The sequence below is a fragment of the Dermacentor variabilis genome, chromosome 3, assembly GCF_050947875.1.
Source record: "Dermacentor variabilis isolate Ectoservices chromosome 3, ASM5094787v1, whole genome shotgun sequence".
Taxonomy (NCBI): Eukaryota; Metazoa; Arthropoda; class Arachnida; order Ixodida; family Ixodidae; genus Dermacentor; species Dermacentor variabilis.
Window position 1 is genome coordinate 203,292,124 of NC_134570.1, and position 27,849 is coordinate 203,319,972.

A 27,849-nucleotide genomic window follows, 5' to 3' on the forward strand; every position below is an offset into this window, starting at 1 on the left:
AAAATGCTCTACTGTGACGCTTCTCAAACGATTGCGATGCACCACAAGAGCTGCCTACTCGCGTGATATTCTCAACAAGGAGATACATTCGTTTACTTACATGTCAAGGTATATGCCAGAGCACTTCGGTGGCACACAAGGCACGAGTGTGTGTGCCCAATGCATTGGTGTGCCATAGCGTCCGATGTCGACGCGCGATCGCATGTCAAACCCAAACTGTACGAAACTACTACGCATCCAAAAAACAGATCCGAAACCTAAATTCGTGTCATCCTTTATTGCAAGAAAGCGTACATCGTGATTTACATAAGTCGCGGACTTAGCGAGCTCTTTCTGTAAACTTCATATTAACGTACCACCTTCATAAAGCCATCAGGTATGCGATTTTAGATGAGAAAGCATAAGGTGACCTGTACTTGCTTTCAGCTCTTTCAATAGTAATTGCGCTGGCCACATTGACCAGTAGCAACAGGGCGGCGCCCTAGAGGTTCCCACTTTTCCGGCCCAGCTTTTCCTCTAGAGTTGTTCTACTAACTCTATGAGAGTCAGTATAGTAACTCTATGTTATGGTGCATACACCCTATAGGAAGTTCGCATTTGCAGAAATCGTAGCTGTTAAAAACGCAGTGTAAATTCGCTCCATGGGAGCCGGGCTTGATACAATTTTCTTATGTGTATACGTTCCGTTATAACTTTAAAAACTCGAATACAGGTGCGCAACTGCAATGCGTCAAATAGCAGCGTCGCACCAAGCAACAATGATCCTTAAAGGTGTTTTTTTTTTATTACTTGTTTTTGAAGGTTTTGTTTTGGTTGCCGTGACCGTGGCGGGACGCTGTTGCTGACTTCATTGGCTTCGCTCGCAGCATCGCTCTCTGGGCCGCTGGAGGAAGCGCGTAACAATGGCCTTTAAATGACCCAGCGCGGAACGTTGCAAGTCGGCTAAAATGCAAGCGTTAGGCCTTTTCTGAGAGCACGGCGGCTGCAAGACAGCCAGACCGAAGGCTACTACGACGCTTAACAACTCGCAACTGTATCTCGCTGCTCGAGGGAGGAGGCGACCACTGACCATCAACGATGCCGAGCACTGATCTGCGCCACTCCCCGTGTCCATCTGAGGCGAGCTTCACACTCTCGTTTCCTTTGCCCAGCGCATTAGCCTGACCTTCCTTAAGTTTCAGTACAATTAATACTTGGTGCAAGTAGTCGGGCGCTGTCTTCTTGTCAGCTTTGCCGGGTGAATGATGCTCGCGATGAGCGTGTAAGCTATCCTATGTTTGGCTTCGCCGGTACAGGGAGAAATCGGCTTCGCGACGCTGCCGGAGCAAGTACACAGGAAATCCGTCAAGCGGGGCTTTGATTTCACCCTGATGGTCGTAGGTACGTGCGTCGTTTAGTGCAGTGAGATTTTAGTGTACCTTTTTATTTATTTTTGATCTCACTCTTTCACCTTCTCTTTTTCCGGAAAGCATTGTCTTACATTTGACTTGCGCCGTCTGGTTTTATTCGCCAGGCGAATCCGGCCTAGGAAAGTCAACGCTCATAAACAGCCTGTTTCTTACCGACTTGTACGAAGATCGCAAGATCCCCAACGCCGAAGGTATGACGTTTACTATGCTTTTGCTTCCTAAAACGTACCCTCAACTGCTTACCACAATTACGTCGCGGCACCCCCCCCCCCTTCCGCCCCATTTATTCACCTGTGAACGTGCTGCTTGTTTATTCAATATTGATAAGGTGTTTTCTTGTTTTATTTAAGAAACCCTTATCTCGTTGCGGTGATTTCAGTCGTGGTGGTTCTTGTTCTGATTATCGCAAGCATTCTCATAACTAGGAGTTTAACATTAGCGCATTTATGTAATCATACCTCATAAGCCTCATTTGGGGCACATTGGCCAGACAGCTCTTACAAGTGCTCAAAGAAAAAGGGGAAAACTTGTAAAAACTGACATTTAGAAAATAAGCATCATGGCCGGTTCAAAAAGAGAACACACATACATAACTGGCTAGGAAAAGCAAGGAGCATCAGAAAATTGCAAGAACAACACCAAACCATGATAATAAAACAGGACACTATACTAAACTAGCAATGGTTTAACAGAGTGTGAAAGCAAGTTATAATCAGCAATAAATGCAGTGCATCAGCTCAAAAAAGACCATTGGATTAGATGTGACACTTGCTGGCCAAACATTTGCACCCTAACAAGCTCTTATTCAAATGACATTAACAGGAAGTTATATGCTTACTGCTACCATGTTATCACTCAAATTTAACAACATGATTGCATTTTTTATCCTGATTTGTCGGTAAAACACTTGATATCATTGCTTCCCCGGTTTGTCTGGATGTATCCAACACACAGTTGAACCAATCCACATCTCTGGGGCAGCTCACCTCTCCAATGGTAAGATGCATATACTATGGTGTTCTTTTTTTTTTTTTTTTTGCGCAGGCTGAAGATACTTTGTGTGTGTTTCTGAGTGATGCAGATCAATAAATTCAATCTGTTTATACAAAGCAGACACTGTTGCAAAAGCCTTGCAAGGCAGCTGTGTGTTCTGTAGTGCAGTCGGTTGTTTCTGATTTGCGACACCTTATATGGAATAACTACTTCATATATTTCAGCTACAACTTGTGGACATAAGTTCATGTCAGGTGTATTATTTGTGCACTGTTATGCTTCTGATATGCAACTTTCTGTGGTTTGGCTGCAAGCGCTGCGCTGCAGCCACTGACTGTTGAAAGGTGTCACTTTCCTCGTTTGGTGGTAGTTTCAGATCTGTGATGGCTTTCATGTGGTAAATACATCACAATTTGCAATATAAGAATATGAGCCTTAATGGTACGTTGAATAACAGTATGCCTGCCTTTATAATTTTGTATTTGACATACCAATTTCTGCTGGCAAATGCAAGCAGTGAGACAAGTCTCTCTATCCTTCAGAGTGTTGCCTGCTGTCTATGAAACAGAGCATATCATATTTATTCGAATATGAGGCGAGGCTTTTTTCCCAGAGTCCTTAGCCTCAATGTTACTCCACTACTTATATGCAAGGAACAGTAAAGGCAGAGTGCAAGTTATATGCAAATTTCACCTTATAGTGTGGCTTTACGGCAGCATGCGATGCAATGTTGTGAAGCTACACTTAAAGGCAAAATTTACTTATAACTTGCACTCCATTTGTTGAAGCTCCCTTCTCCCTTACTTCACGGTCACCATTTTGCATTTTGGCTGTGCTAGTGATTCTGTACTTCGGGCAGCCCCTGCCAAGTTTGAATTCTATCTGCCGGCGACTCTATCGCCAGGTGTTTGTGCGCATACTCAAATTTTTTTTCTTGATTCCTCCAACTAGACACTCACCTTATTATCTTGACCACCTTATAATCAAACAGTTATGGTAGTTCAAAAGTTATAGCAATAACGAAGCAGTGGTAAGTGAAAAATCGCTTTGCTTTGACAATGTCAGGCTAAGAACGTGGGTCACTGTGTTGTGGGAATGTTGTCCCCTTGCACTCCTCTGCAAGCTTCTTGCTTGTTTGCCATATGCGGTTTCATTTTGTTGCTCTGCGAATTAACACAATGTGGTGCCCTCGGCCTTCCATTTTCGTCTACAGAAAAGATTGACAGAACAGTCCAGATCGAGCGAAAAACTATGGAGATAGAGGAAAAGGGAGTCCGGCTACGGCTGACTGTGGTGGACACACCAGGATTTGGCGACTCTGTAAACTGCGAGGAGAGGTACGTTGCTGCACTAGATGTTGGTGATTGACGCACACCTGACGTAAGCTCATCTTTCAAAGGAGAAACATATCAAATTAAGCATGCAGTTGCCAGGAATGAAAGGAGTAAAAAGTCAAGTGTTGTTTCAAAGGCCGACATGAATCCGTTGTTCCACTGTCTCAGGGAAAAGCCATTGACAATGCTGCGTTCAGTGGTGCTGTGAACAAGGGACCTATGTGCACCAAAATGTCACAGTTTCTATTCATTTACAGTTAAACCTCGATATAATGAACTTCAACATAATGAAGTCTCAATATAACAGCGTATTTAACTTTTCATAACCTCTTGTCTATGGAACACCCTGTATTTAGAACCTCAATATAAAGAACTGCTTTTGTATGCAGTTTCAATATAACGAAATTTCACTGCCACCGCAAAGGAATGTCAAGGCAGTAAATGGAAACTTCGGCAGACGCAGATGGTCAAATGATGAAATTACAAGTGGCTGCTTGCAAACGCACCTCTCAAACCGGGCACCACACAATCAGAGCACAAGTTGAAGTGGGGCCGCATCATTTTCCGTATAAAGTCCAAGTGCAATGAGATCCTATTGCACCCTGTGCACTGTGTGCTTTGGGTGCGAATGAAAGTTTGCGAGGGTGAGACAATAAAGATGGTGCCTTCACGAGTGCAGCCTTCCTGTGCGAGCAAAGGGGAAGAGGGGGAGGGGAGTGAGCTCACGATAATGCAATGAAAACATTCATGAGGAGGCCAGGCGGAGTGGGTGGTAAGTTGGCGTGCGTCTCTGCTGTGGCTGCGCGTGGCTATAAGTACAGCTGAGCACATACAGAGCCACGCACCCTGCTTCAGAGGTAATCTGCCATGTGTGCAAAGAGTGGGCACGTTTGGAAAGTGTGGCACCATGTAAGCTGTCTTCCTGCATGTTTAGTATTTGAGGCTGCATAGTATATGAGGCTACGCCACCGCTGCACCTGCAGCGTGGTTCAAATCCCGGTGCCGGCAATTTTCCACCGGATTAAAAAAAAAATCCGCGTATTGATAAAATTGCGTAAACAGGCCTGGAGTGTGGCCTGATCCCGGTGACCAGAACTGGTAGTGCACTCACTCACCAGAGCAGGATTGGCCACCCTGGTGCAGTACTTGGCCACAACCTCCTATATGAACACAACGATCAAACCCCGGCCCTCAGTCCCCAGCAGCTGTGAAGAAACTGACCACGGCGGTGGTCAGACCTGCGACACAGCAGAGGGTGCTAAGAATCCCTGGCTCCGGACAGGCCGCCATTGGAATATGAACCTGGCAACATTTAACGCTAGAACGTTATCTAGTGAGACGAGTCTAGCGGTGCTATTGGAGGAATTAGAGGGCAGTAAATGGGATATAATAGGGCTCAGTGAAGCTAGGAGGCCAAAAGAAGCATATACAGTGATAAAAAGCGGGCACGTCCTGTGCTACCGGGGCTTAGCGGAGAGATGAGAACTAGGAGTTGGATTCTTGATTAATAAGAATATAGCTGGTAACAGGAATTAAACAGGAGCAGGAAATGGAACAGGAATACAGGAACTCTATAGCATTAACGAGAGGGTGGCAGCTCTTGTTGTGAAACTTCATAAGAGGTACAAAATGAAGGTTGTACAGGTCTACGCCTCTACATCCAGTAATGATGACCAGGAAGTCGAAAGCTTCTATGAAGACGTGGAATCGGCAATGGGTAGAGTGAAAACAAAATACACTGTACTAATGGGCAACTTTAATGCCAAGGCAGGCAAGAAGCAGGCTAGAGACAAGGCAGTGGGGGAATATGGCATACCCACTAGGAATAGCAGGGGAGAATTATTAGTAGAGTTTGTGGAACAGAATAATATGCGGATAATGAATACCTTCTTCCGCAAGCGGGATAGCCAAAAGTGGACGTGGAGGAGCCTGAACGGCGAGACTAGAAATGAAATAAACCGCATACTCTGCGCTAACCCTGGCATCATACAAGATGTGCACGTGCTCAGCAAGGTGCGCTGCAGTGACCATAGGATGGTAAGGACTCGAATTAACCTAGACCTGAGGAGGGAACAGAAGAAACTGGCATATAAGAAGCCGATCAATGAGTTAGCAGTAAGAGGGAAAATAGAGGAGTTCCAGATCAAGGTACAGAACAGGTATTCGGCTTTAACTCAGGAAGAGGACCTTAGTGTTAAAGCAGTGAAGGACAATCTTATGAGCATCTTAAGGAGTGTGCAATAGAAGTCGGTGGTAACTCCGTTAGACAGGATATCGGTAAACTATTGCAGGAGACGAAAGATCTGACCAAGAAACATCAATGTATGAAAGCCTCTAACCCTAGAGCTAGAATAGAACTGCCAGAACTTTCGAAGTTAATCAACAAGCGTAAGACAGCTGACATAAGGAAGTATAATATGGACAGAATTGAACATGCTCTCAGGAACGGAGGAAGCCTAAAAGCGGTGAAGAAGAAACTAGGAATTGGCAAGAATCAGATGTATGCGTTAAGAGACAAAGCCGGCAATATCATTACTAATTTGGATGAGATAGTTCAAGTGGCTGAGGAGTTCTATAGAGATTTATACAGTACCAGTGGCACCCACGACAATAATGGACCAGAAAATAGTCTAGAAGAATTCTAAATCCCACAGGTAACGCCGGAAGAAGTAAAGAAAGCCTTGGGAGCTATGCAAAGGGGGAAGGCAGCTGGGGAGGATCAGGTAACCGCAGATTTGTTGAAGGATAGTGGGCAGATTGTTCTAGAGAAACTGGCCACCCTGTATACGCAATGCCTCATGACCTCGAGCGTACCGGAATCTTGGAAGAACGCTAACATAATCCTAATCCATAAGAAAGGGGACACCAAGGACTTGAAAAATTATAGATCGACCAGCTTACTGTCCGCTGCCTACAAAGTATTTACTAAGGTAATTGCAAATAGAATCAGGAACACCTTAGACTTCCGTCAACCAAAGGACCAGGCAGGATTCCGTAAAGGCTACGCAACAATAGACCATATTCACACTATCAATCAGGTGATAGAGAAATGTGTGGAATATAACCAACCCTTATATATAGCTTTCATTGATTACGAGAAAGCGTTTCATTCTGTCTAAACCTCAGCAGTCATGGAGGCATTACGGAATCAGGGTATAGACGAGCCGTAGGTAAAAATACTGAAAGATATATATCGTGGCTCCACAGCCACCGTAGTCCTCCATAAGGAAAGCAACAAAATCCCAATAAAGAAAGGCATCAGGCAGGGAGATACAATCTCTCCAATGCTATTCACAGCGTGTTTACAGGAGGTACAGCAGGTATATGGAGAATACCTTAGTAACTTGCGATTCGCTGATGATATTGCCTTGCTTAGTAACTCAGGGGACCAATTGCAATGCATGCTCACTGACCTGGAGAAGCAAAGCAGAAGAGTGGGTCTAAAAATTAATCTGCAGAAAACTAAAGTAATGTTTAACAGTCTCGGAAGAGAACAGCAATTTACAATAGGTAGCGAGACACTGTAAGTGGTAAAGGAATACATCTACTTAGGGCAGGTAGTGACGGCGGATCCGGATCATGAGACGGAAATAATCAGAAGAATAAGAATAGGCTGGGGTGCGTTTGGCAGGCATTCTCAGATCATGAACAGCAGGTTGCCGTTATCCCTCAAGAGAATAGCGTGTAATAGCTGTGTCTTACCAGTACTCACCTACAGGGCAGAAAGCTGGAGGCTCACGAAAAGGGTTCTACTCAAATTGAGGACGACACAACGAGATATGGAAAGCAGAATGATAGGTGTAACTTTAAGGGATAAAAGCAGATTGGTTGAGGGAACAAACGCGAGTTAATGACATCTTAGTTGAAATCAAGAAAAAGAAATGGGCATGGGCAGGACATGTAATGAGGAGGGAGGATAACCGATGGTCATTAAGGGTTACGGACTGGATTCCAAGGGAAGGGAAGCGTAGCAGGGGGCGGAAGAAAGTTAGGTGGGCGGATGAGAATAAGAAGTTTGCAGGGACGACATGGCCACAATTAGTGCATGACCGGGGTTGTTTGAGATGTATGGGAGAGGCCTTTGCCCTGCAGTGGGCGTAACCAGGATGATGATGATGATGATGATGATGATGATGATGAATTTCGAGTGTTAGTGACCCGTTCGAGTGAGAGGCTCATGAGGCATTTGCTCCCCGCTGCCGGCACTTTTCCTGATTGTGTCGTCCCAGTGCAGGCAACGCTATCAGCCATGGGGGCAGAGTGCACGCGAAAGCGCGGCTGACTTACTTAATTCATACCGCCAATGTGAAAATATCATCAGCATACATGGCATGAAACCGTATTCGTTGCCGACTCCCAAATTATTCAAGATGAATTGTTTTCTCATTCAAGTTTGCTTTCTTCAATTGCCCGATAATTCAGAAAATTGTGTGGCCCCTTTCCATGTAAGAAAAATTTACCGGTGACTGTACTTATTGACTAAGAGGTCGAATTTCAGTAGAACAAAGTTTCTATATAATGAAGCAAATTGCCAATTTTACCGAATTGGTTATATCGGGGTTTAACTGTATTTTATCTGAGGGTGCTCAGATTTCTGTAAGGCTATATGCAGTCAAATTTCGTTACAACGGACCCTGATAATCCAACAAAAAACTTCTGTTTTACCCGAAGTCCGTAATATCCGAGACGACTCACTTCCGAATCTTTCATCACAATACCTAACAACTTTGTTGCAAAGAGTGAATGACGAATGTCCAAAGCAAGAAAACAAACAAAAAAGTCGCAGTTTTGTCCGAAAGGCAAAGCATCGATTGTGATAGCAAATTAAGATAAGCATGACAGCAGCAGCGAGCAAATTGACCTTCGTGCCGTCTCTCGCTTCAACGCAAAGCACGGCACATACAAAGCTACTTGCACTGGGCACACTGTCCACATCGCAGATTGCTTTGAACATGAGGCCCGTGCGGGCGCACACTTTGTTGACATCGCAGGTCACTTTCAAGATATGGCGCCCGTATGGTCGCACCGTTAACAGCAGCCACCGGAACAGAACTCCCTTCCTACCCTTGCCTCCTCCCCCCCCCCTCCCCGTGCCTTGCGCGCGTAAGATGGCGTACTTTTGCCCGGCTTTCCTCCCTCCCTCAGGCACACGATATTAAGCTGCAATTGCCGCCTGACCCTCGCAAGTCGGTTGCCAGCCCATATTGACACGGCAAAAGTCCATTTTCTATGCCCGGTTTTGATAAAAATTGCCGCTAATTTCACCCCCTGTAGCCGATAGTTCGTTGTAGCATAGTTCGTTAAAAGCAAACTTCGTTGCATTAATAATATAACCAGACCAAACTAAGGTTGAAAAATCGTCCGTTATATCCAAAAGTCTATTGTACGCGGGTCCATTGTAATGAGCGTAGACTGTGTGTCTTTCAGTATTTGTAAATGTTAGCCTTCAAAGTTATGCAGTAGTGATCTAGCAATAATAAATAAATACTGGCACCAAATTGCTCTACTACAATTACTAATCATGGTAGTGTAGTTTATTGTGAGCAGACCTCGCTTTGATTTAAGATTAACACTGCGAACTTGCATGCAACTGCTGACCATTTGAGCTTGTAAACCAGCCAATGTATAGGGTTAGTGCTCCAGTTCTTGAAGTCGATTGCTAGCCACATGCTTCATATGCCATACCGTCACTTTATGAGTTGTCAAGTAAGGCCAGTGATTTTCTTGTAGATTGTAATCATCACTTTTCCAGGTAAAGCAAATAATTTGCAATTCACAGGCCCGGCCCAGTTGCCGAGGCCCAGTCTGGCCTCAGCCACTCCCCTGTTTCGGTGCAGTCTTAGCTGACAGAGGTAATTACGCGATCCATCAAGCTGGCGGGAAAGTAAATCCGCTTCCCTTCCATCCTTCCTCGTAACTACACTCCCCTCGCCCTCCCTCTCAACACCCTCGTAACTCTCTCACCTTTGACAGTCTTCACGCATGCACGCCTCAGCACCAGTGCCGCCAGCCTGGCGCCAGCTTAGCCTGCTCCCTAAGTTTCGTTTTCCGCCGTTATCGGCAAGCTAGCATGGGCCAGCGTGGGCAGTTTCGTGGTCCTCGCTCACTGTGTTTGTATGCCGCTATTTCATGACTCACACTGCTCGTGTATCGTGCTATGGTGCACAGATACTTCAAGAACAAGTCCTTCTTTTAATTTAAACTTCTTTTATTTTGAAAAAATTTTGAGGCCCCTTAAAGTTCAAATTATCGAGATTGGACTGTAGTTCTTTTCTGGTTGGAAAGTCTATAGCTGCTCATCTGTCATTGTCAGTTAATTAGTACATCATTTAGTGCGTACATGATCCACATTCCCTGCCAACTACGTATTAACGAGATTTTACTATAGTTTGGTTATGTGTCTCTGTAACAGGGGTATAAGAAGCTTGCAGGCGTTGAATTTACTTGGCTTATTCAAAACGGATAGTAAGTGTACATTGCTGGGGGAGGCTTTCATTCTGTAAGGTGCCCACAGGTCCTTGAAAACCGTTGAAATTGAAAAGTATGTTTTCAAGGCCCTTGAACGTCCTGGTATTCTTTTCTTCCCTTGGAAACACCTGAATTCGTTTAGTAATAAAGTCCAAGGTTGATTATGCAAGCCACTTTCTGTGGCAGATTAGCATGGGCCCAGCAGACTTTTCATTTCAGACACATTGGTACAGTTGAAACCCCTTATAACAATACCTGTTTTAAGAGTATATCGCATATAAGATTGAGCAGTTGAAACAGCGTGACCTTCGTGTGTGTGTTCTGTGCTAAAATGAGACACCTACTACAATTTTTCCATGCCGCATGGCCGGTTATCCACAGGCAGCATGCAAGAACACTTTTCTCTTTCTTCCTAAGCTTCAGTGTTGAGCACGGAAGTTTTTAGCTGTCTTCGGCCAACATTGACTGGCAGGCAGCAAGCGCCATTTGTTGGTTGAGAGCAGGGACACAGGAGAAGGTAGAAGTGAGGCAGATGACTAGCTTGCTTTGGAAAGCAAGGTCAGGGGAGACAGGTATGCAAGTGCTCCAGCTTCACTGGTGTCACAGATGTGATGGAAAACATCATGTGTGATGCCTGTGGCTCACGTATGGCAAGAGCTGTCTGTACAAATTTCAAACAATGCCATAGGTGGCTTGAGGTGAAGCTCACTTCCAGTTTTCTGCCTGTGGTTTCCCCCTATTGCTGAAAAAGTTTCAGCAGATTATTTTTTCTTTTCATTGATTATGCTTATTCTCAATGTGTGTTGCAAATTAAATTGAAAATAACCATTTTTTTTTTCAGGCAGTAATATGTTTATTCCTTCAACATGCTGCTGATTTATTGATTACTAATGATTATTGATTGTCAACATCACAGAGCCCTCCAGTCCTTGGAACACATCACATTTATGTGTGCCTCGAAATGCTGCTTTATGGCAAACTGTATGGTCTTTAAAAATTTATTTTTATTTTACGACAGTGTTTACAATCAACATTTGGTCAGAGAAGTTATATTGAAACAGCATAGTAAAACGAAGATAGAAAACATACATAACAATATTAGTACCGGCCTGTTGATGCTTTTGTGTTCCATTGTTCTGCTCCAATGTAACTTCAACATGAACTAACTCAGACTTCTATATGTGCAGAGGAATCAGTGCAAGCACCTGAAGCATGAAATAATGGTTACAGGTTGTCCACTTACAGCATGGTTCACTGCTAAACGGAATGTGCTAGTGTAAAGCATTAGCTAATTTCTCAATGTGGTAAGTCTGGAACTAGCAGCCTTGCTGCAGCCAACTTGTACTAGATGGTCTTCGGCGCTTTGTACACTGTTGTACTATGTTGGTGCTGCTTCGGCTGGTACACATAGGTAGAATGGCAACAATCTGCAAGCTGCATGATGGTACATTGCTTTTAAGGGGAGATGCTAGTCGAAGACCTCTGTTTTTTTTTTTTTTTTGAGCAAGTGTCTTAGAGCAATAAAAGTTTGTGTGCTTATTAGAATTTTGCTGCCCATTCCATTACACTAATTAGATATTCTGTAGCTTCAATAGTTTATGTTCACTGTTGCCGAAAAGTAGAAAATGAACGGATATTTGTGCACACCTTTGTTTTAATGTTATATTCAACTTCTTCAAGCAACATTAGGTAATTGGTAATTGCAATATTTGTGTGATATCATTATGCAAATTTGAGCTAACTTCTGAAAAGCATAGAAGAAAAAAGTGAAGCATTACAACCTTGCAATTTTTTGCAATATTGATTACTTTTACGGGAACATTCCAGCTAGTTTTAAAGTTATTAAAGAGTAGATTAAGCTGTTTTCTTGTGTTTCCTACAAAAAATTACTTAAAGTGTGCACAAGAATCCCTTTGCTTACTAATTTTAGCAACACGGAACAAAAACTATTCAAGCTACAGAAGATATAATTAGTGTAATCGAGTAGGCAGAAAAAGCCTTACAAGCACACAAAATTGCATTGCTGTATAACATTTATTAAAAACAAGGGTCTTCGACTAGCATCTACACTTAACAGTTCACTGTACTGCGCATGGAGGAACGAAAGACTACAAACCACTCTGGCTTGACACTTTAGGTGGTGCTGCTTCTTTAGGATGACCACACATAGCTGCCTATTATGGTCACCTGAACATATATTTTCTTATATGCAGTTGGAGGTCCATTGATCGGTACATTGATGAACAGTTCAACCAGTTCTTCAAGGATGAGAGTGGTCTCAATCGCAAGAACATTGTGGACAACAGGGTTCACTGCTGCTTGTACTTCATCCCACCATGGGGACATGGGTGCGTTGTTCCTTTTTCCTGCTGCATTTTAATGTGAAAGCATTATATTTCCCATGAAGCAGAATATTGGGCATGATCAAGCAATGGTACCAAAAATCGCTGGTGGCACAAAGAGTAAAAACAGTTCAAAAAATGCTCAAATTGGTGTCACATTTCTCAGGGAGGTTCCTGTAAACAAAGTAGATTAATGCCCTTGAAAAGAAAATTTGGCAAATTTTGGTCTGAGTGGGAATCGAGCCCAGGTTTCCAGGGTGTGAAACAAGCACGCTTCCTAGACGCCATGGCAGCTCCAGAGTTCTGGTTGATCAAAGTTCGGCCTAGTGTGTCAAAGTTTGACCTAGTTTGTGCGTCATTGCGCAATCATGTAGCAGTCATCAGGCTGAGCAAACATGTGGCCTGGTGCATGCGTCATTCGGCACCTGACTGCACAGCCAGTGAAGAGGAGGTGACATCATCAGTATCTTGTACGACCTCGGTAGTAATGCAGAAGATAGTAAATGCAGGGTGTCTACCAACCGGGAAAACTGGGAATTCTCAGGGATTTTGAATAGTCTGGAAAAACTCAGGGAAAACTCTGGGAATTTTCGCCTCTATCAGGGAAAGTTAGCTGTAATTTTATTGAAATGGTCGAAAGTTGTGGTAATGCTGACTCGAATAACAGATAGGAATTGTAATGAATCGTCTTTGATGTCCTGTCGTCGGCTGGAGGAGTTGCCAGTGTACTGTAAATGACCGACTTTCCGGATTCCCAATGATTTGGACGGCTCCGCGGCATCACCACATACCCCATAGAGTCAATGTATCAGAACGTCTGAAATTTCGGACTCAAGAACTCTTTGCCATCCAAATTTCTGGATGCTTTGCCGTGACTGCAGGTCCAAAATGGCATTAATCAAAGCCACCACTGCTGCCATTTTGATTACCTCGCCGCTTTAAACCCGCGCTCTCGCACCAGATCCGCTGGCAGCCACGGCCACCTCTGCGGCAACGCTAGGCCTAGCTGCTTCGACGTTCACTATGAAGCTTCTTGCCATTGGGTGGTGTGTTTTTTATTGAAAGAATTCGCTGCTGTCAGCAATGGCACAGACGCCGCCGTTGTGTTCCTCGCGATTGACTTACAAGCTTGGAAAGCACGGTGCATTGCATAATGCCGGTTCCCGAAAGTCAGCTTTGCCTCTTTACAGAAATGTTACTTGGTGAAGCATGTGCAAAAGTATTGCAGTGAAGCATAACAAGCTTAAAAAGGGGCTATTGCCACGTGACACAGTATGTATTGCTTAATTATACACGCATGCACCCGGTATTTCCTGTCACAGTACGAGCACCAATATGCCTAATATGTGTATCGACAAGCCTTCAGAGCGTTTTTGAATGTGCCTGTAGCGGTTTGAGCCCTTAAGGGCAGTAAATGACATGCATTTATTTTTTCCAGCTGGCCAATTTTTCGGATGTTCTCACAGCCCCTAGGGAGTTAAAAAAAAATTGGACGTGAACTGTGAAACTGACCAAGATGTTTCAACCCCTCTTGACATAAAACATAGTTCTGTATCACTCAGGGAATTTTGCAATGGCGCTCAGAGAAAACCTGGAAAACTCAGGGATCTTGGAAATGTCAACTAGATCAGCCATCTTCCGTTTCGACAGCAAGTCAAACGACGCTGAACCACATAGCCAGGAACATTTCGACGCAGACAACAAAGACGAATGCAAGGGATTAAGCCGTTTGCAGAACTGCGCTGAATGAGGAGCCAGCGAGCAATCTGGGAGCAATGCATGCTCCATTCGTGTTTCAGAGGGTGGCGCGGCATAGAGCTATAAAGTGCAGCCTATTCGTGTTCCGAGAGGTGGACAGGCGACGGGAGAGAGGCATGCAGAGAAGGCTGGAAAATGAGCGCGTGGCAGCTGTTGGGGGCAGCGGTCCATCGAGCAGCGGCTCGAGTTTTGCATTTTCTTTTTTTTTTTTTCAAGGATTTCACATTTCACTGCCTTTCAGCACAGGCTCCCAGCAGCTAGATTTCATCGTTTTAACCAATTATGCACCATCAGAACATTGTAGTAAGTAGGTTTTTTTCACCATGGAAAACATGCAAAAGTTCACGGTGCAGCAGCTTCTTATTGTTGTAACCGATACATTGTTAAAACCGGTATCTTTATAAGTGGGTTCGACTGTATATCAATTTTTTTTTTTCATCGTTTTAACCAATTATGCACCATCAGAACATTGTAGTAAGTAGGTTTTTTTCACCATGGAAAACATGCAAAAGTTCACGGTGCAGCAGCTTCTTATTGTTGTAACCGATACATTGTTAAAACCGGTATCTTTATAAGTGGGTTCGACTGTATATCAATTTTTTGCCTAAGAAATTGCCATTGCAGGTCCCGCTGCTGCTTCTCAATTTGAACTGCACGCACCATAGTGGAGGATTTAACGTCATCTCCATGTGACCACCCGCTATGCCGTTATGTCTTTTGTAGACTCTTTAGTTAGCTCTGTATATGAAGCATACGCTTGGCAGGTGTAGGTGTTCAGCTTGCGTGAGTCACTCTGTGGCTCTGCTTGGGTTGAGGTTGCCAGATACGGTCCCTCTGCTGCAGGAGCCGGCAGGGTGGTTCATTGCCACACATTGCCGCCTCGGCCATTGCAACCAGAGAAAAACGATGCCACTCGCAGTGGTGGGTCGCGGCCACTCTCTAGAGTTGCTGATGTCGCACATAAGAGGTACCACAGTCAACAACAGATGGCACCACTCCAATTTTATATTTTCTTCATTTTCTCGCCTTCAGAAGCTCTGTTTTCATTAAAATTCGTTATTACAGAAGCATAATCTTTCAATCTAGCTTGACCTAACATTTGCCTTTAATGTCTCTTTAAGGTGTAGTAAAGTGAATTAAGGTGAGGTAAAGCGAGTGAAGGTGAATTAAAGTGTATTAAGGTGTATTTCACATTCAAACCACATAAGGATACTTAAGTGACTGTCACTTTTATTGCTTTTATGGCAGCTAGCTTTCAGGACACACATTACACATTAAAATGTTTAATGTGACACACATTAAAATGTTTCTCGCTATTCACAAGCTGCACATGGTAAACAAGAAGGGCACAGTGCAAAAAATAAGAGAGCAAACGATAACGTCAGCTCTCCTTCACTGATTGTCTCCTTGAACAACATTCTCTGCCATGCAACTTTTGAAGACTTGGCCACAGATAGTATTAATCTTATATTCTTAAAAAATTTGCACTGCTAAGACTGTGTCAATCCTTGTGACATCACGCTCTGCAGTTGCTTGGGGAAGCCATCATAGTGGAAGCAAAATGGAAACAAGGAACAGAAGATGGGACAGCAGCATGTATCACCTGTGCTGTCCGGTCATCAATTCTTTCTATTGGCCTTGTTTGCATCACAGTGACTTCCCCAAGTACCTGTCAACTCACCTAACAACAAGATCCTTCAGCACAAACAGTGTGTCTTACATGTTTAGTCTCTTCACATTGTTCAGGTTGAGGCAGCTGGACATTGAGTTCATGAAGCGGCTTCACCAGAAGGTCAACATTGTGCCCGTCATTGCCAAGGCTGACACATTGACCCCCGTCGAAGTTCGACAGATGAAGGACCGAGTGAGTTGGCATGCCTCTGCTTTTGTTTTCATGTTCCTGTGTAGTGCGCGATGCGGTAGAACAAAATTGTGCAACTACTGTCAGAGGTAGCCTGTGTAGCAGTTGTATTGGAAAGTTGTAACATGTGCATACCTTTCTTCGCCATAAAACCCGATATATCATCACATGCCTTTGTTGCAGCAACCACCGGCGAATTTTTTTTGCATTAAGCGAACAGAACTCTGTGATATCGCTTTCAGGCACTACTTGTACAGCTACTGTCAGATTTCAACAGAATAAGAAAGGCACATCTATTGCGGCTTAACTAAACAGATGCTGTTAGGAACAGGCGTAAAATACTTTGGAAGGAATTCGTATTAAGCTAGTACATTCAAGGTGTTTCAATATGAAATCTCCAGCACCCTCCACAGGAGATCCAAAATGGTGCTCAAGGTGTGTTTGGGGCAACTGTGCCGTGCCGGTGACTGTGCCGGGATAGCTCCTCAAAATCAAGAGCTGTATGGAAGGTAAAATGCTGTTCAAGATGCGTGCATATTCAGAAACAGCAGAATGACAGAAAGCTTAATGAGCTAATAGAGATTTACAGCTTGAAAGTTTAGCATAGAAAACATGAACTCCACAGAAAGAATTGTTTTTCTTTTTGTTCCTCTTGTGCCTGTTTTCTACCCTTAACTTTTCAAACCATAACTCTTTAGGCATCACTTAGTTGGCCTGTGCTGCAGAACTGAATAAAGTGCATGTATTGTTCCAGAGAACTAAAGCGCAGTCATTGTCAGACATTAAGAAGAACATGAAAGCACATCTATCACGGCTTAACTAAATGTGGGCCATTAGGAGCAAACTTCAAATTTTCTGTGAGATGGAAAATTTGTGATTTGTTAGAATGTTGCATGTTTGTAATTTTGAGAGAGTGATTGTGGAGAGGAAGATGCGCTATTTTCTGTAGCCCCTTAGGTACAAGAAATGTGTCATTACAGATTTCAGCAGAGAAAGTTACTTGGTGCCTAAAGGGGATACAATTAACAGGGTGTTACAAGACTTTTGGAGGGCTATAGGAAGGAGCCCATGGCTTTGTCATCCAGTGAAAGAACTCTGTCTTGGCCATGTAGATGTTGCAGAAGCTGCTATGGTAGCTTAGTGGCTATGACGTTTATCTGCTAAACATGAGGTTCAACTTTGGTTCCCAGCCGCCACGGCAACACTGTGATAGGAACAAAATGCAAAAACGCTTGTACATTTATATATAGGTGCACATAAAGAAAAACCCAAAGAGTCTGATTTACCACCTTCCTGTCCGCAAGAAAATAGGCAGTCTTTGGGTTATCTAGTAAACAATTTTTTTACTGCTACAGAAAATGTTTGATATTAGAATGTATGGTATCAATTTTAGAAGGAATGTTCTTTCTAATAACATATTTTTTGAAGCAAACATTTATTAACAGTTCTTTGGAAAAGATTATTTAATAAAAAAACTTGTACGAGAAAACTCTGTAAAAACATCGATGCTGCTTTACATCAAGAGAACGTAAAAAACTTTCGAAATATTAGAGAGTTTTAGAATAGGGGCCCCAAACCTTTTGGGGCCCCAAAAATATAGCGTCGAAGCCACTGCGCATGCGCAAGACGCAAACTGCCTTTGGGTTTTGCGTTGGGAACGCTATTTCACCGATTTAGCGGGAGCCCAAATAGCGGCCCCTAAAGTTTTGCGTCGGCGAACATGGCGGCACCCATCGAAGCAACGGCTCTAACCTAGCACCAAACTGGGTTCGATTCGCGGCAACGCGTGAAGTTCGCAAGCTAGGAGAAGTGACTGCGGTTATCGCTTTCTCTCAACTAGCGTGTGTTATGAAGACTGACTCATTAGACGCCGCTGATTTTGAATTCGATTGTGGATTTTATGGCTCGTAGGCCTAACACGGCTAAGCTTGGCTGGTGAAGGCTAGTAAAGTTTTGTTTGCTCAAAACTAAGCGCAACTAATTGTTTGTTGCTTACAGAATAGCCTCTAAATTGTAATTAAATGCGAATACACGCAAGTCAAAATTATTATTCCTATCATAAAATGGTATATTTTATTTAATTATTTCTAATAGCTTTTCTTTGACGCCGTAGTGGCGCTGTCAGCGCAAGACGCTATCCGCAAACGTAAAACCCTATTCTAAAACTCTTCACTCCTACGTGTCCCAACGCTAACACCCGCAAAGCTCTTTGGGGCCCCAAACTATTGGGGCCCCTATTCTAAAACTCCCTAATCATTTTGCACGAAAAGGCTATATGCAACATTCGTGCAAATATAAGCTTTCTGTCTGTAGAAGTTCTTTATATAGGAAGGAGAATGTTAGCCCCAGTGGCTATTGTGCTCGTGCGGCGCGACACTAACGGACTGCCGTGCAACACTGCAGAGCGCAATAATTACGCAGTGCTGAGGTCCACACTCCTGGCTGCCTTCTTGTGCAAAACTACACTCCTTGCCCCTTGCACCGCCACTGGCAAGTGGTCCTTCTCAAGTGACGTTGACACCCTGCAGATAATAACTGTGACTTTTAGAACACACCGGATACCTTCAGATCTAAGCACGACAGTGAGAAAACGGTTCAGAGTCGAAAAAAACCTTTTGGCGGATACCTGTTGACGTTCTGGGGCTATTTGACACACATTCGCCTTCCTAGCTGAAGTCCGAGGGATCAAAATCATCTTCCGAGTCTGTGCTGCTACCACTATCAAAAAATTATGATGTAGACTCACCGTAGTGCGTCAAAATTTGCCAATTCTGAAGGGCATCCGCGCGCGACGTTGACACCATGTTGGAAGCTACGAGCACTTGTCACGCCCAGCTATAAGGCACTCTAAAAATACCCCCCCCCCCCCCCACAGTAAAAAAAAAAAAAACGAAAATGACACTAGAAAAACAGTTCCCCTTTTATATGCTAGATGATGCTATCTGCCCGAAAGCAACCCCAAGTGTGGCAAAATTTGTAGCTGAAACCATCGATAACGGGCTATCAATGGGTGTAGGTGCGGACAGGAAAGCGTTCATGAGGAGCCTTCCACTGAGCTATCTGTCATAGGTTTGAGATCAATCAATAGCTGTTGCAGGCAGTATTGCTATGCTCTGAATGTGATAAATATTGAGATGCTAAGCTGATTGTGACAGCATAGGGTGAAGTCAATCACCTCTGGATTTTTACGGTGCCTGAATGACCTGCACTGTACGCAGATATTACGGGAACTTGAGGAGCATCAAGTGACTGTCTACCAGTTGCCAGAGTGTGACAGCGACGAGGACGACGATATCAAGCTGCAAGACAGAGAACTGAAGGTCTGTGCCTGTGACAATACATTACACTGCGCCCTCGCTAACATGTACAGTGAATCCCACTTGTAACAGCATTCGTAGCAAGAAAATTCTTTATAACCAATACTCATTACATCTGTGCTGACTTGAGCTAGCAAAATGTATTTATTTTGATTTTAAATCACTAAATGAAGTTCTACATTCAGCATAATGCAAGGAAAATAGTCTCAAATCAGTATGTCATTCCATGTCTGGTGGCCCCCAATGGTCATTGTGTGTCAATGGTCAAATAGCTTTTCGTGTAAGCCAACAGCAGTCTTTAGAACTGCATAAAATTGCGTGCCGAATTTTAGAGCATGCTCATGCGATCATCAAGCTTGTGCATGCTAAGAGGGATGACTGATGTCCACATTCACAAAACATATGATGGATCACCAAGCTTGAATACAATTGCTGTCAACGCAATCATAGATGGCGACTACGCAGTTTAGAAGGAACGCGGCCGATACCTGCATTGAATCAAAATGAAACTATGGCTTGCCACAACTTCTGTGGGCATAACTGTGGTGGTTATCAACGCGATCATGCATTGTGGCTATGGCGTTATGAAGGCACGTGGCCGATGCAGTACCCGTCACAGGGGTAAACGCTAGAATGAATAAAGGCTTTAAAGGCACAATTTCCTCTGACGACTTTGGCGATGCCGACTGCACCGCTTTGTTTTGGTTCGGCGCTAGCGTTGGTTCTCGCTCGTTTGCGGCACTCTGCATTTGCCAAGCTCTGAGAGCTGTCCGAATTAACCGGTGTGAGGCCTATTACATCCGGCCTATTCCATATACTTGCCAAGACCAGAAAACGAGTCTTAGTTGTCCGATTTTCTGAGTTAACGAAGGTTAAATAATGAGGTTTTACTGTATTACTCCCACTGCTATTGCTTTGTCTTCCATTTGAGATTTGACGGTGAGCTGCCCAATTTTAATGCAAAGCTTTCTTTTTGGCCAACTACCCCAGGTTTTGTGTCATTCTGTGCTATATTGCAGATTAGGGCTTTGTAGAAGTGAAAAAAATACAAACATGAGAACAGCAGTGAAAAAGAAAACATTTCCAGATGTTTGGGAGACGCTTGGGTGAGAAACAAGGGACAGTGGTGCTGTGTGTTGGGGAGGGAAATGCGATGAATTGTGTTACATTGTTATAGGATTTGCAGTTTGATATGCATGTCAATGGACGACAGTATTTAAAGCAAAGCTTCTTTTGCCCACTGCGCATCTCTCATCGGGATGTGCAGTCCAGTCTGTGTCCTTTACCAGGGTGCACCTAAAGCATGGGTTCTCAAAGTGAGTTCCGTGGAACTCGGGGGTTTCACAGGCCCCTCCTCGGGCTTCCATGAGCTACTGATAAATTTTCCCTGGTTCCGCACTCGCCAAGTAGCTAAGACGGTGAACACAAAGTGCACTCGGTGCAAGGAAGTTCAATTACCCATGCCTGAGTGTCAAAAAGCACATCACAGTGAAATGCACGAACTGCGCCATAAATTCACCAGCAGCTTGTAGCCACCCAGCCCCCAAAAACGAGCAGCATGCCTAAGCTCTTGGACTTAAATCTTATAGAGGCCTTAACTTACCACCAGGGGCATTTCTCCTGGAGATAGGTGCCATTAGCGTGTGCTGACTTTGCACTGACGTATATATCGAAGGATTAAAAAAAAAAAGAAATGCACGAACCAGCACAACCCAGTTGGTTCTAGTACAGTAGCTTGGCAAGTATGGAGCACCATCAATGCACGACACAAAAGAGCAAGAACGGCACCAGCGTCCAGCCAAAATGAAGTGGTGGTCATCACCATCGTCATCAGCGGAAATTATACAAGATACATGGCTGACATCAACACCGGAACGCTTCATGCCTCATTGTGCTCTTAAAGCTTTTATTCTTGCAGTTATCACCACACATAACACCGTGTTGGCAGCTGGCTGCGTGCCTTCATAAGTGCTTCATAAGTTGATAGCCACGACGGTTTCGTCTGTAACGGTTGCGGCAAACAGTAATTTCATTTTGACTTGGTGCGCACATTGGCCACATGCCTTAAAAACTGCATAGTCGCCATGCATGATCAACTAAGAAGCGACGCAGCTTTCGCATCACGAAAAATGGCCGAAAAGTCTATTTTTCGGAACTCACATTTTAGTTCCTATAACTCTTTCTCTACCTGATTCCATAACATCTTCCCTGAAAACTGCATAGAAGTGCTCTAAAAAAGGTTTTCTAACAGCCAAGGCAACGAGGACTTTTGAGGAAACTGCAAAATCACAAAATCGCCATCTTGGTTCGTCAGAAAGAGCATTTCTCCAACTTCAAATTTGCCGCTTTCTCGGCTTCCTCCGAACAAAAACGAATGCAGAAGAAAGCAGAAGTTTAGAGGTCTCGCGATGCTTCCTGATTGGCGGCACACGCCACGTAACAGCAGCGCACTGCCCCGTTGGTCTCCGCAGCGGCGCAGGAAGTGCCGTCGCATCGTCTGCTCTTCCCACAGCTTAGTTCTCCATTGCCCTTATTACGAGGCGCCCGATTGTTTCATTTGTGGCTCCAAAGGCGTATGAGGCATAGGTTCATGTAGGATCTTGGCTGTGATAATGAATCGGCCACAGTACAAGAAGAAATGCAAAACTGCGCATTGATTTCGCAGCCGTAAGCGCAAGTCTCAACACCCAAAAAGAAAGCGTCGCCAACAGCTTCCAGTGCTGACTCTGCCGGCATTCAGTGCATTGCGGACACGCAGCAGTTCCCTGAGGGCCATGCATGGATGCATCGGACTTGTGACTACGCACCTCGTGCGCTGACGTCTCAGACCCGCAGTGCAACCCCTTGCGCATGGATGAAATGCAGTCAAGAATTGTTGGTACAATTCAGGCTCATTTGGAGCCGCACTTCATGTCGGTAGAAGCTTCTCATGGGCTTGCCGAGGCTGTGCAAGCATCACGCAGTTCTGTTTCGACAACCGAGAGAAAAATGAAGCTCACAGGTGAGAGTGACAGACGCACCGATGTGGAGCTAGCGGATTACTTTTTTGTTTGTGCAGGTTACAGCATTGAATGCTTCGTACAAGAATGCCTTGTGCCAAGAATGCTCTCAGCCGGGCCTGACTATTCATTAGGGAACAAGGCGTGGGTTAGCTGCACGAATGTTATTGACCTGCAGTGCCTGCGGCATTGTTGGAGGTAAATGGTTATCACCATGAGTAGAGGGTGGTAAGGCTTTTGACATGAGTATGCATGCAATGTAAGCAATCAAAACCACCGGAAGAGGGGCAACTGCACTGACTGACCTTTGGTCATTATTGAGTGTTTCACACAGATGCTTGAACCATAAGACATTCCAAAAAATATCTGAAATCAAAATTCAGGTCCACCAGTGAGGTGGCCGTGGCAATTCTCTTCTGTTGCTGTAGCAGCTGTGCAGAAAATTTACAGAAAAACGAAGCCGGCATTCACAAAAAATGTGACCATAGTTTGCGACGGCACATGGAGGACACGTGCTCATGTATCCCATATTGGTGTGGGCACAATTAAATTTTACACTGGTTCGGTGCTTGACTGCATTATCCTCTGGAACAGATGCCATGAATGCACGCTTAGCCCGAAAGAAGAGGATGAAGGCTACAGTGAATGGAGAGAGACTCGCTTGTGTCAGAAGAACACCAGTGCAAACTCGAGCCGAATGGAGGTCGAGGCAGCGTTGATCTTGTTGAAAAGGTAACTGGGAAGGAATGACCTCCGCTACTTACCCATTGTTTGTGATGGGGATGGCTGTATTTCCGGGACTTTTGTGAAGACAAGGCGTACGGCTTCATTGCACTCAACAAAGAGGACTGAATCAATCACGTGGAAAAGAGGATGGGTGCAGCCCTGCGAACACTTGTCTCAAAAAACAGAAATAGTAAATCATTTGGAGGCCTGACCCAAGACCTAACCAAAAAGCTTACCAATTATTATGGCGTGGCCATACGTAGCAATAGTGAAGTGGACGAGATGCAAAGGGCCGTAATGGCAACCTTCTATCGTGTGAATATGAAGATGTTGCAGCTGCGTTGTTGCCTCTGTATCAGCGCTTCTAGGATCCTCAACAACTCAGCCGTTGCCAAGGCAAGGAGACTGGTAATGCAGCCGAGATTCTATGCTCTGTCATTTGGTCAATTCTACCAAAAGAACAAAATGCTTCATTGATTGCAGCGCAGACAGCTGACAATGAGGCAATCGGCAAGTACTATGCTGGGAACTCTTCGTGCACAAAGAGAGTTTTGTGCCTCACTTGGCTTGAAGTCGGGAAAGTGTTCTCTTCAAAGAGCCTCAGAAAAGGATGCCCTACGAAAAAGAAAAGGCATCGAAAGAACATCAGATATGAAAGGCTGCATGCCCGAGAAGCCCCATGTTGCTGAGGACACCAAAGACTACAGTCCTGGTGGATATTAGAAGAGTGGAGGCAAGGCAAAACTTCAAAAGTCTTTGTCTCAAAACTTTTTTTTTTTTTTTTGCCTTTCTGCTCGGTATCTGGAGCTGATTTCTTCTTTATCATTTGGCCTGTTTTGACTCTGTTATTGTCACGTTCCTTTGGCTACAGCGCAGGTTGTGACTGTGTTGCTTTGTTATCTTGACTTTTTATAAATTTAGGATGTGGCTATTCGTTCACCCTGAAAGTGTGCTTGATGCGAAGGTAACATAAAAAAAATGACACTGCAAAAAAATGTGTGTTGTGAAAAAAAAAAAAACAAGACTGTCATAGCCTTAAACATGCATTCAGCTATAAAGTCAATACTCAACAATCCTTCCATCGCATTCTTTAAGCTCCCCAGGCTCTCCAGAAAGTTTGAGGAAGCAAAATCCTGCTCAGTAAAATTTAATAAAATGTTCTGAAGATGTCGCTCTGAAACTTTTATGGAAGCATCAGGGAGATATTCTAGGCATTTTTGTCAATTTTCATCAATATCCATGAGGAAATATGGAAGTTGATTTTCAAAGCCACGTCCCCCCTTAGGCACGGGTATTGTGCCTCTTGATGTCTAGTTATTTCCCTCTCCGTCCATTGTACCTGCGTCTTTTTGCATCAAGTAATGATGATACGCTCTTTCTTCTTGCCGACTTGCCAATACCTTCCTTACACTGATTCCCTCAGTTTGTGGGACCTGCATGATCTTTACTAATGTGTCGCACTTCTCTGCGCAAAGGGCTCTCGTCACCATTCTCTGCTCGACAGACACCATGCGTCGCCTTAGTCCTCGTGTGACATCACTGAGTGGACGTCTCGCAATGTGCATCCGCCAGATATGGTGTTTGCATTTTGTCATATCTTGTGATTGGTATAATGCATAAACATTGCCTGGGGTTACATCTTGCGTGAAATGAAAATAAACGCATTGCTAGTAAGCATCACATTAACTTGTGCAACATGTAATTATCCATTTCACTAAAGCTTCAGTTCATGCGGATATGCATTGGGTCTGCATATTCTTCACATAAGTTTTTTTCCTTGCAGTGGAAGGAGTAAGAACAATGGCATCCACATGCATTTTCTGTGCTGCAAAGGAACACAACGGTTGTTTATCTTGTGTAACTCTCACACTGTTTTTTTTTTTTTCCCTGCAGGAAAGCATCCCGTTTGCGGTAATCTCGAGCACCCAGGTGGTGGACATCAACGGTCGGCGAGTCCGCGGTCGACTCTACCCTTGGGGGATCGTCGAAGGTGATCACAATCGCTGCACGTGGGGCACACCGCACCCGTCTCGCCTTTGAATCCCTCTTCCTGCCTCGTGTCTGTTTGGCATGCCTCGCTTTGATTGCATGGCAAGTGCATAACAAGGCACCACTGATTCTGTTGCAGTGGAGAACCCGAAGCATAGCGACTTCCTCAAGTTGCGGACTTTCCTTATTAGGTTGGTGCTTTTGCTTGTACTCCATATACATTACCTGTGCTTTTGTTATGTCATGCCGCAGCGAAGCCTAGCTGTGGGCTGGCTGCACCAACAAAGCTCGGTGCTGGTTCAGATTCGGCTGCCAAAGCCGGTTTTGTAGATCTTTTCTCGGCTGTGGTCAGTTCACTATTAAGAGCCCACGGATTGACTAAAGCTGTAAGAACAGTTTAATCGATTAATTTACAAGCTTGTTTGGCTGTAGGCATGCCAAGTGAACTCTTTCGCATTAGTGGAACAATATAATTATTTTGAAAGTTGTGTAAATACGTAGTGGCATTGTTAGCACTGAGAATGCAGAAACATTCCATTTACTCATTAGTGTCGTAATCCGCAGTTTCTTGCTTTTATGACTGGCCATGAGTCTTGCTTTCCAAGTTGGCAGTCACCAACCACCATAGAATAGGATGACCGGCAGAGCACACACTAGTGTGAGACAAATATCTGTATGCAGCCGTAGCAAACCCTGGCTGCTGCAATTTGTGGCATGCGCCCAGCCATGCCAGTAGATTCATTGATGGCATAGCAATTGCTTAGGTAACAAAACTATGCGCACAACGTTGCACTTTGTACCAACTGAGCAATAGGTGAAGCCCATTACATACTTGCTGGTGCATACAGCACTAGAAAGCATTCTTTTTTTTTTGCTTCATGCACACCAAATGAGCACACCAAATGAGCACACCGTCTTCGTGATGCCCTCACCCTTGTGACACCTAAGCTTTGTTGCCACCAGAAGTGAAATAAAGAATAGCTGGTTGGTGCAGCCATTCCTCAGTGGCATGGCCATGCTAGCTGCAGGAAGATTTTGTGGCCAATGGCTGTCTGCAGCCAAGTGTGGACTGACTCGCGCCTTTTTTTGTTCTCTCTTTGCCTCATGCTGCCTGTTGGTCGGCAACGGCAGAATAATCCTTGGTCTCTTCAGGTAGATGGCTTCGTGTCTCTACAAGCCCTCCTCCTGAGAACCTGTTTGTGCCTACCATATTTATTTGAATCCTCCGCTTCATTGCTTGCTCTCTGTGGCCCAGAGTTTGGGCTGGCTGGTGCTCGCCGCCTAACTACTTCAGGTCTGAAAGTGGCACGAGGGAAAGCCTTGTCCCGAAACGAACAACGTTAGACCGGGCTGAGGTCCATGCCTAGACTCCGTGCGCAGCTAGACCCAATAAGCAACTGCGTGCTGACCCGAAGGTCGCGTTCCGAGTCCAATTTCCCGAGTTCTTTTTTTCTTGTGTCTTTGCCGGAAAAGCGAGGCCCCTCAACAACTTGCATTTCTGATTAAACTGATGCCATAGAAATAGGCACAGGACTGTGTTCCTCCACCTTATAGTTTCGTAAATTATTTAAAAGGGCACTCTGCCCCAGTGGCTATTGCGTTCTGCAACTGAGCGGGAGATAGTGGGTTCAGCTATCGGCCATGGCTGCCGCATTCCCAAAAGTGCACAGTACAAAGATGCTTGGGTGCTTCTGGGACCGAGCCTTCAACTGATCATTCTAGATGGCAATAGTTTATTGGAAACCCCCTCCGTAACGCCATCTCTCATAACCCGTGTGTTCCTGTGGAATGCTCGACGCTGTGAGTCGACCTTAAAAGTACTCTGGCACTGGAACTGCTCTGTCATCATGATTGACGGGAAGTGCACTTGTGCTTAAAAGCTTCTTTAATGCTGAACTCACATTTTCACTCACCCTGGCCATAGAGCCCAGTATTGAGCAAAACTTCATTTTTCAAGCAGGCTGGTGCACAGTGAATCACTTGATTTTTGGCTGCATGCTAGCATACTTCAGCTTTATTATGGCTTTGATTTCCCGAATTCATTTTTGGGCAAGTTGACTCGAACTTAGTTGGCCGGGAACGTGATCATGGGTTTGCACATTCTTTTCGTCATCAGGTTTCTGAAGTATTTATGGATGAGAATTAGATTAACCCATTTCAGGCTCTCGACCAAATGGCAATTGTTTTTTTTATGTTCATGCTGCAAAATGTGGACGGCAGTTGTCATGATTTCTCTCTGGTAGTCTTGATGTTTGTCAGATTGGCCTCTATTGAAGGGACATTAGAGGCCTATTTTAGATCCACATGCACTTCCCACCATTATCATGCTGACTGAACATGTTGCCATCTGCCATATAGATGTACTGCTTTAATTTCCTGTAGCGACACTTGTGGGAAACCCTGTCACCTCCAGGAAGCACATTTCTTTGCTCCGTAATCCCTAAGCTTGGTCTTGTTCTCCAAAAGCATCTGTTATACAAATGCAGCTCCCATAATCTGTCAGGCATTGTCAGCAGGCTACTGTTGGTCGACGGTAACTCAAATTGCCTTTCACTGGTGTTAGTAGCCGTTTTGAGCTGCTGACAGCTTCTGCATGTTGCAAATTATACTCACCAATTCAGTGCTTTTGCAATGGCTCGGTGGTTATAATAAT

General features: G+C 44.4%; 1 protein-coding gene across 5 annotated transcripts in view; it reads left to right on the forward strand.

Moving 5' to 3' along the window:
* Positions 1–645: 645 nt before the first annotated feature.
* Positions 646–27,849, forward strand: part of LOC142576599 (septin-2-like) — a 46,087-nt gene continuing 18,883 nt past the window's right edge. Inside the window, exons 1-12 of one of the 5 annotated variants that reach the window (XM_075686794.1) lie at positions 646–771; positions 867–1,119; positions 1,296–1,380; positions 1,514–1,600; positions 2,364–2,405; positions 3,616–3,739; positions 12,418–12,552; positions 16,051–16,168; positions 19,384–19,485; positions 25,101–25,197; positions 25,336–25,387; positions 26,328–26,348. In XM_075686794.1, coding sequence (XP_075542909.1) covers positions 1,078–1,119; positions 1,296–1,380; positions 1,514–1,600; positions 2,364–2,405; positions 3,616–3,739; positions 12,418–12,552; positions 16,051–16,168; positions 19,384–19,485; positions 25,101–25,197; positions 25,336–25,387; positions 26,328–26,348 — 905 coding nt within the window. In that variant the 5' untranslated portion in view covers positions 646–771; positions 867–1,077. Of the gene's footprint in view, positions 772–793; positions 1,120–1,295; positions 1,381–1,513; positions 1,601–2,363; positions 2,406–3,615; positions 3,740–12,417; positions 12,553–16,050; positions 16,169–19,383; positions 19,486–25,100; positions 25,198–25,335; positions 25,388–26,327; positions 26,349–27,849 lie in introns of those variants that run through there. The other 4 variants (XM_075686793.1, XM_075686795.1, XM_075686796.1 and 1 more) reach the window with 4 other exon arrangements.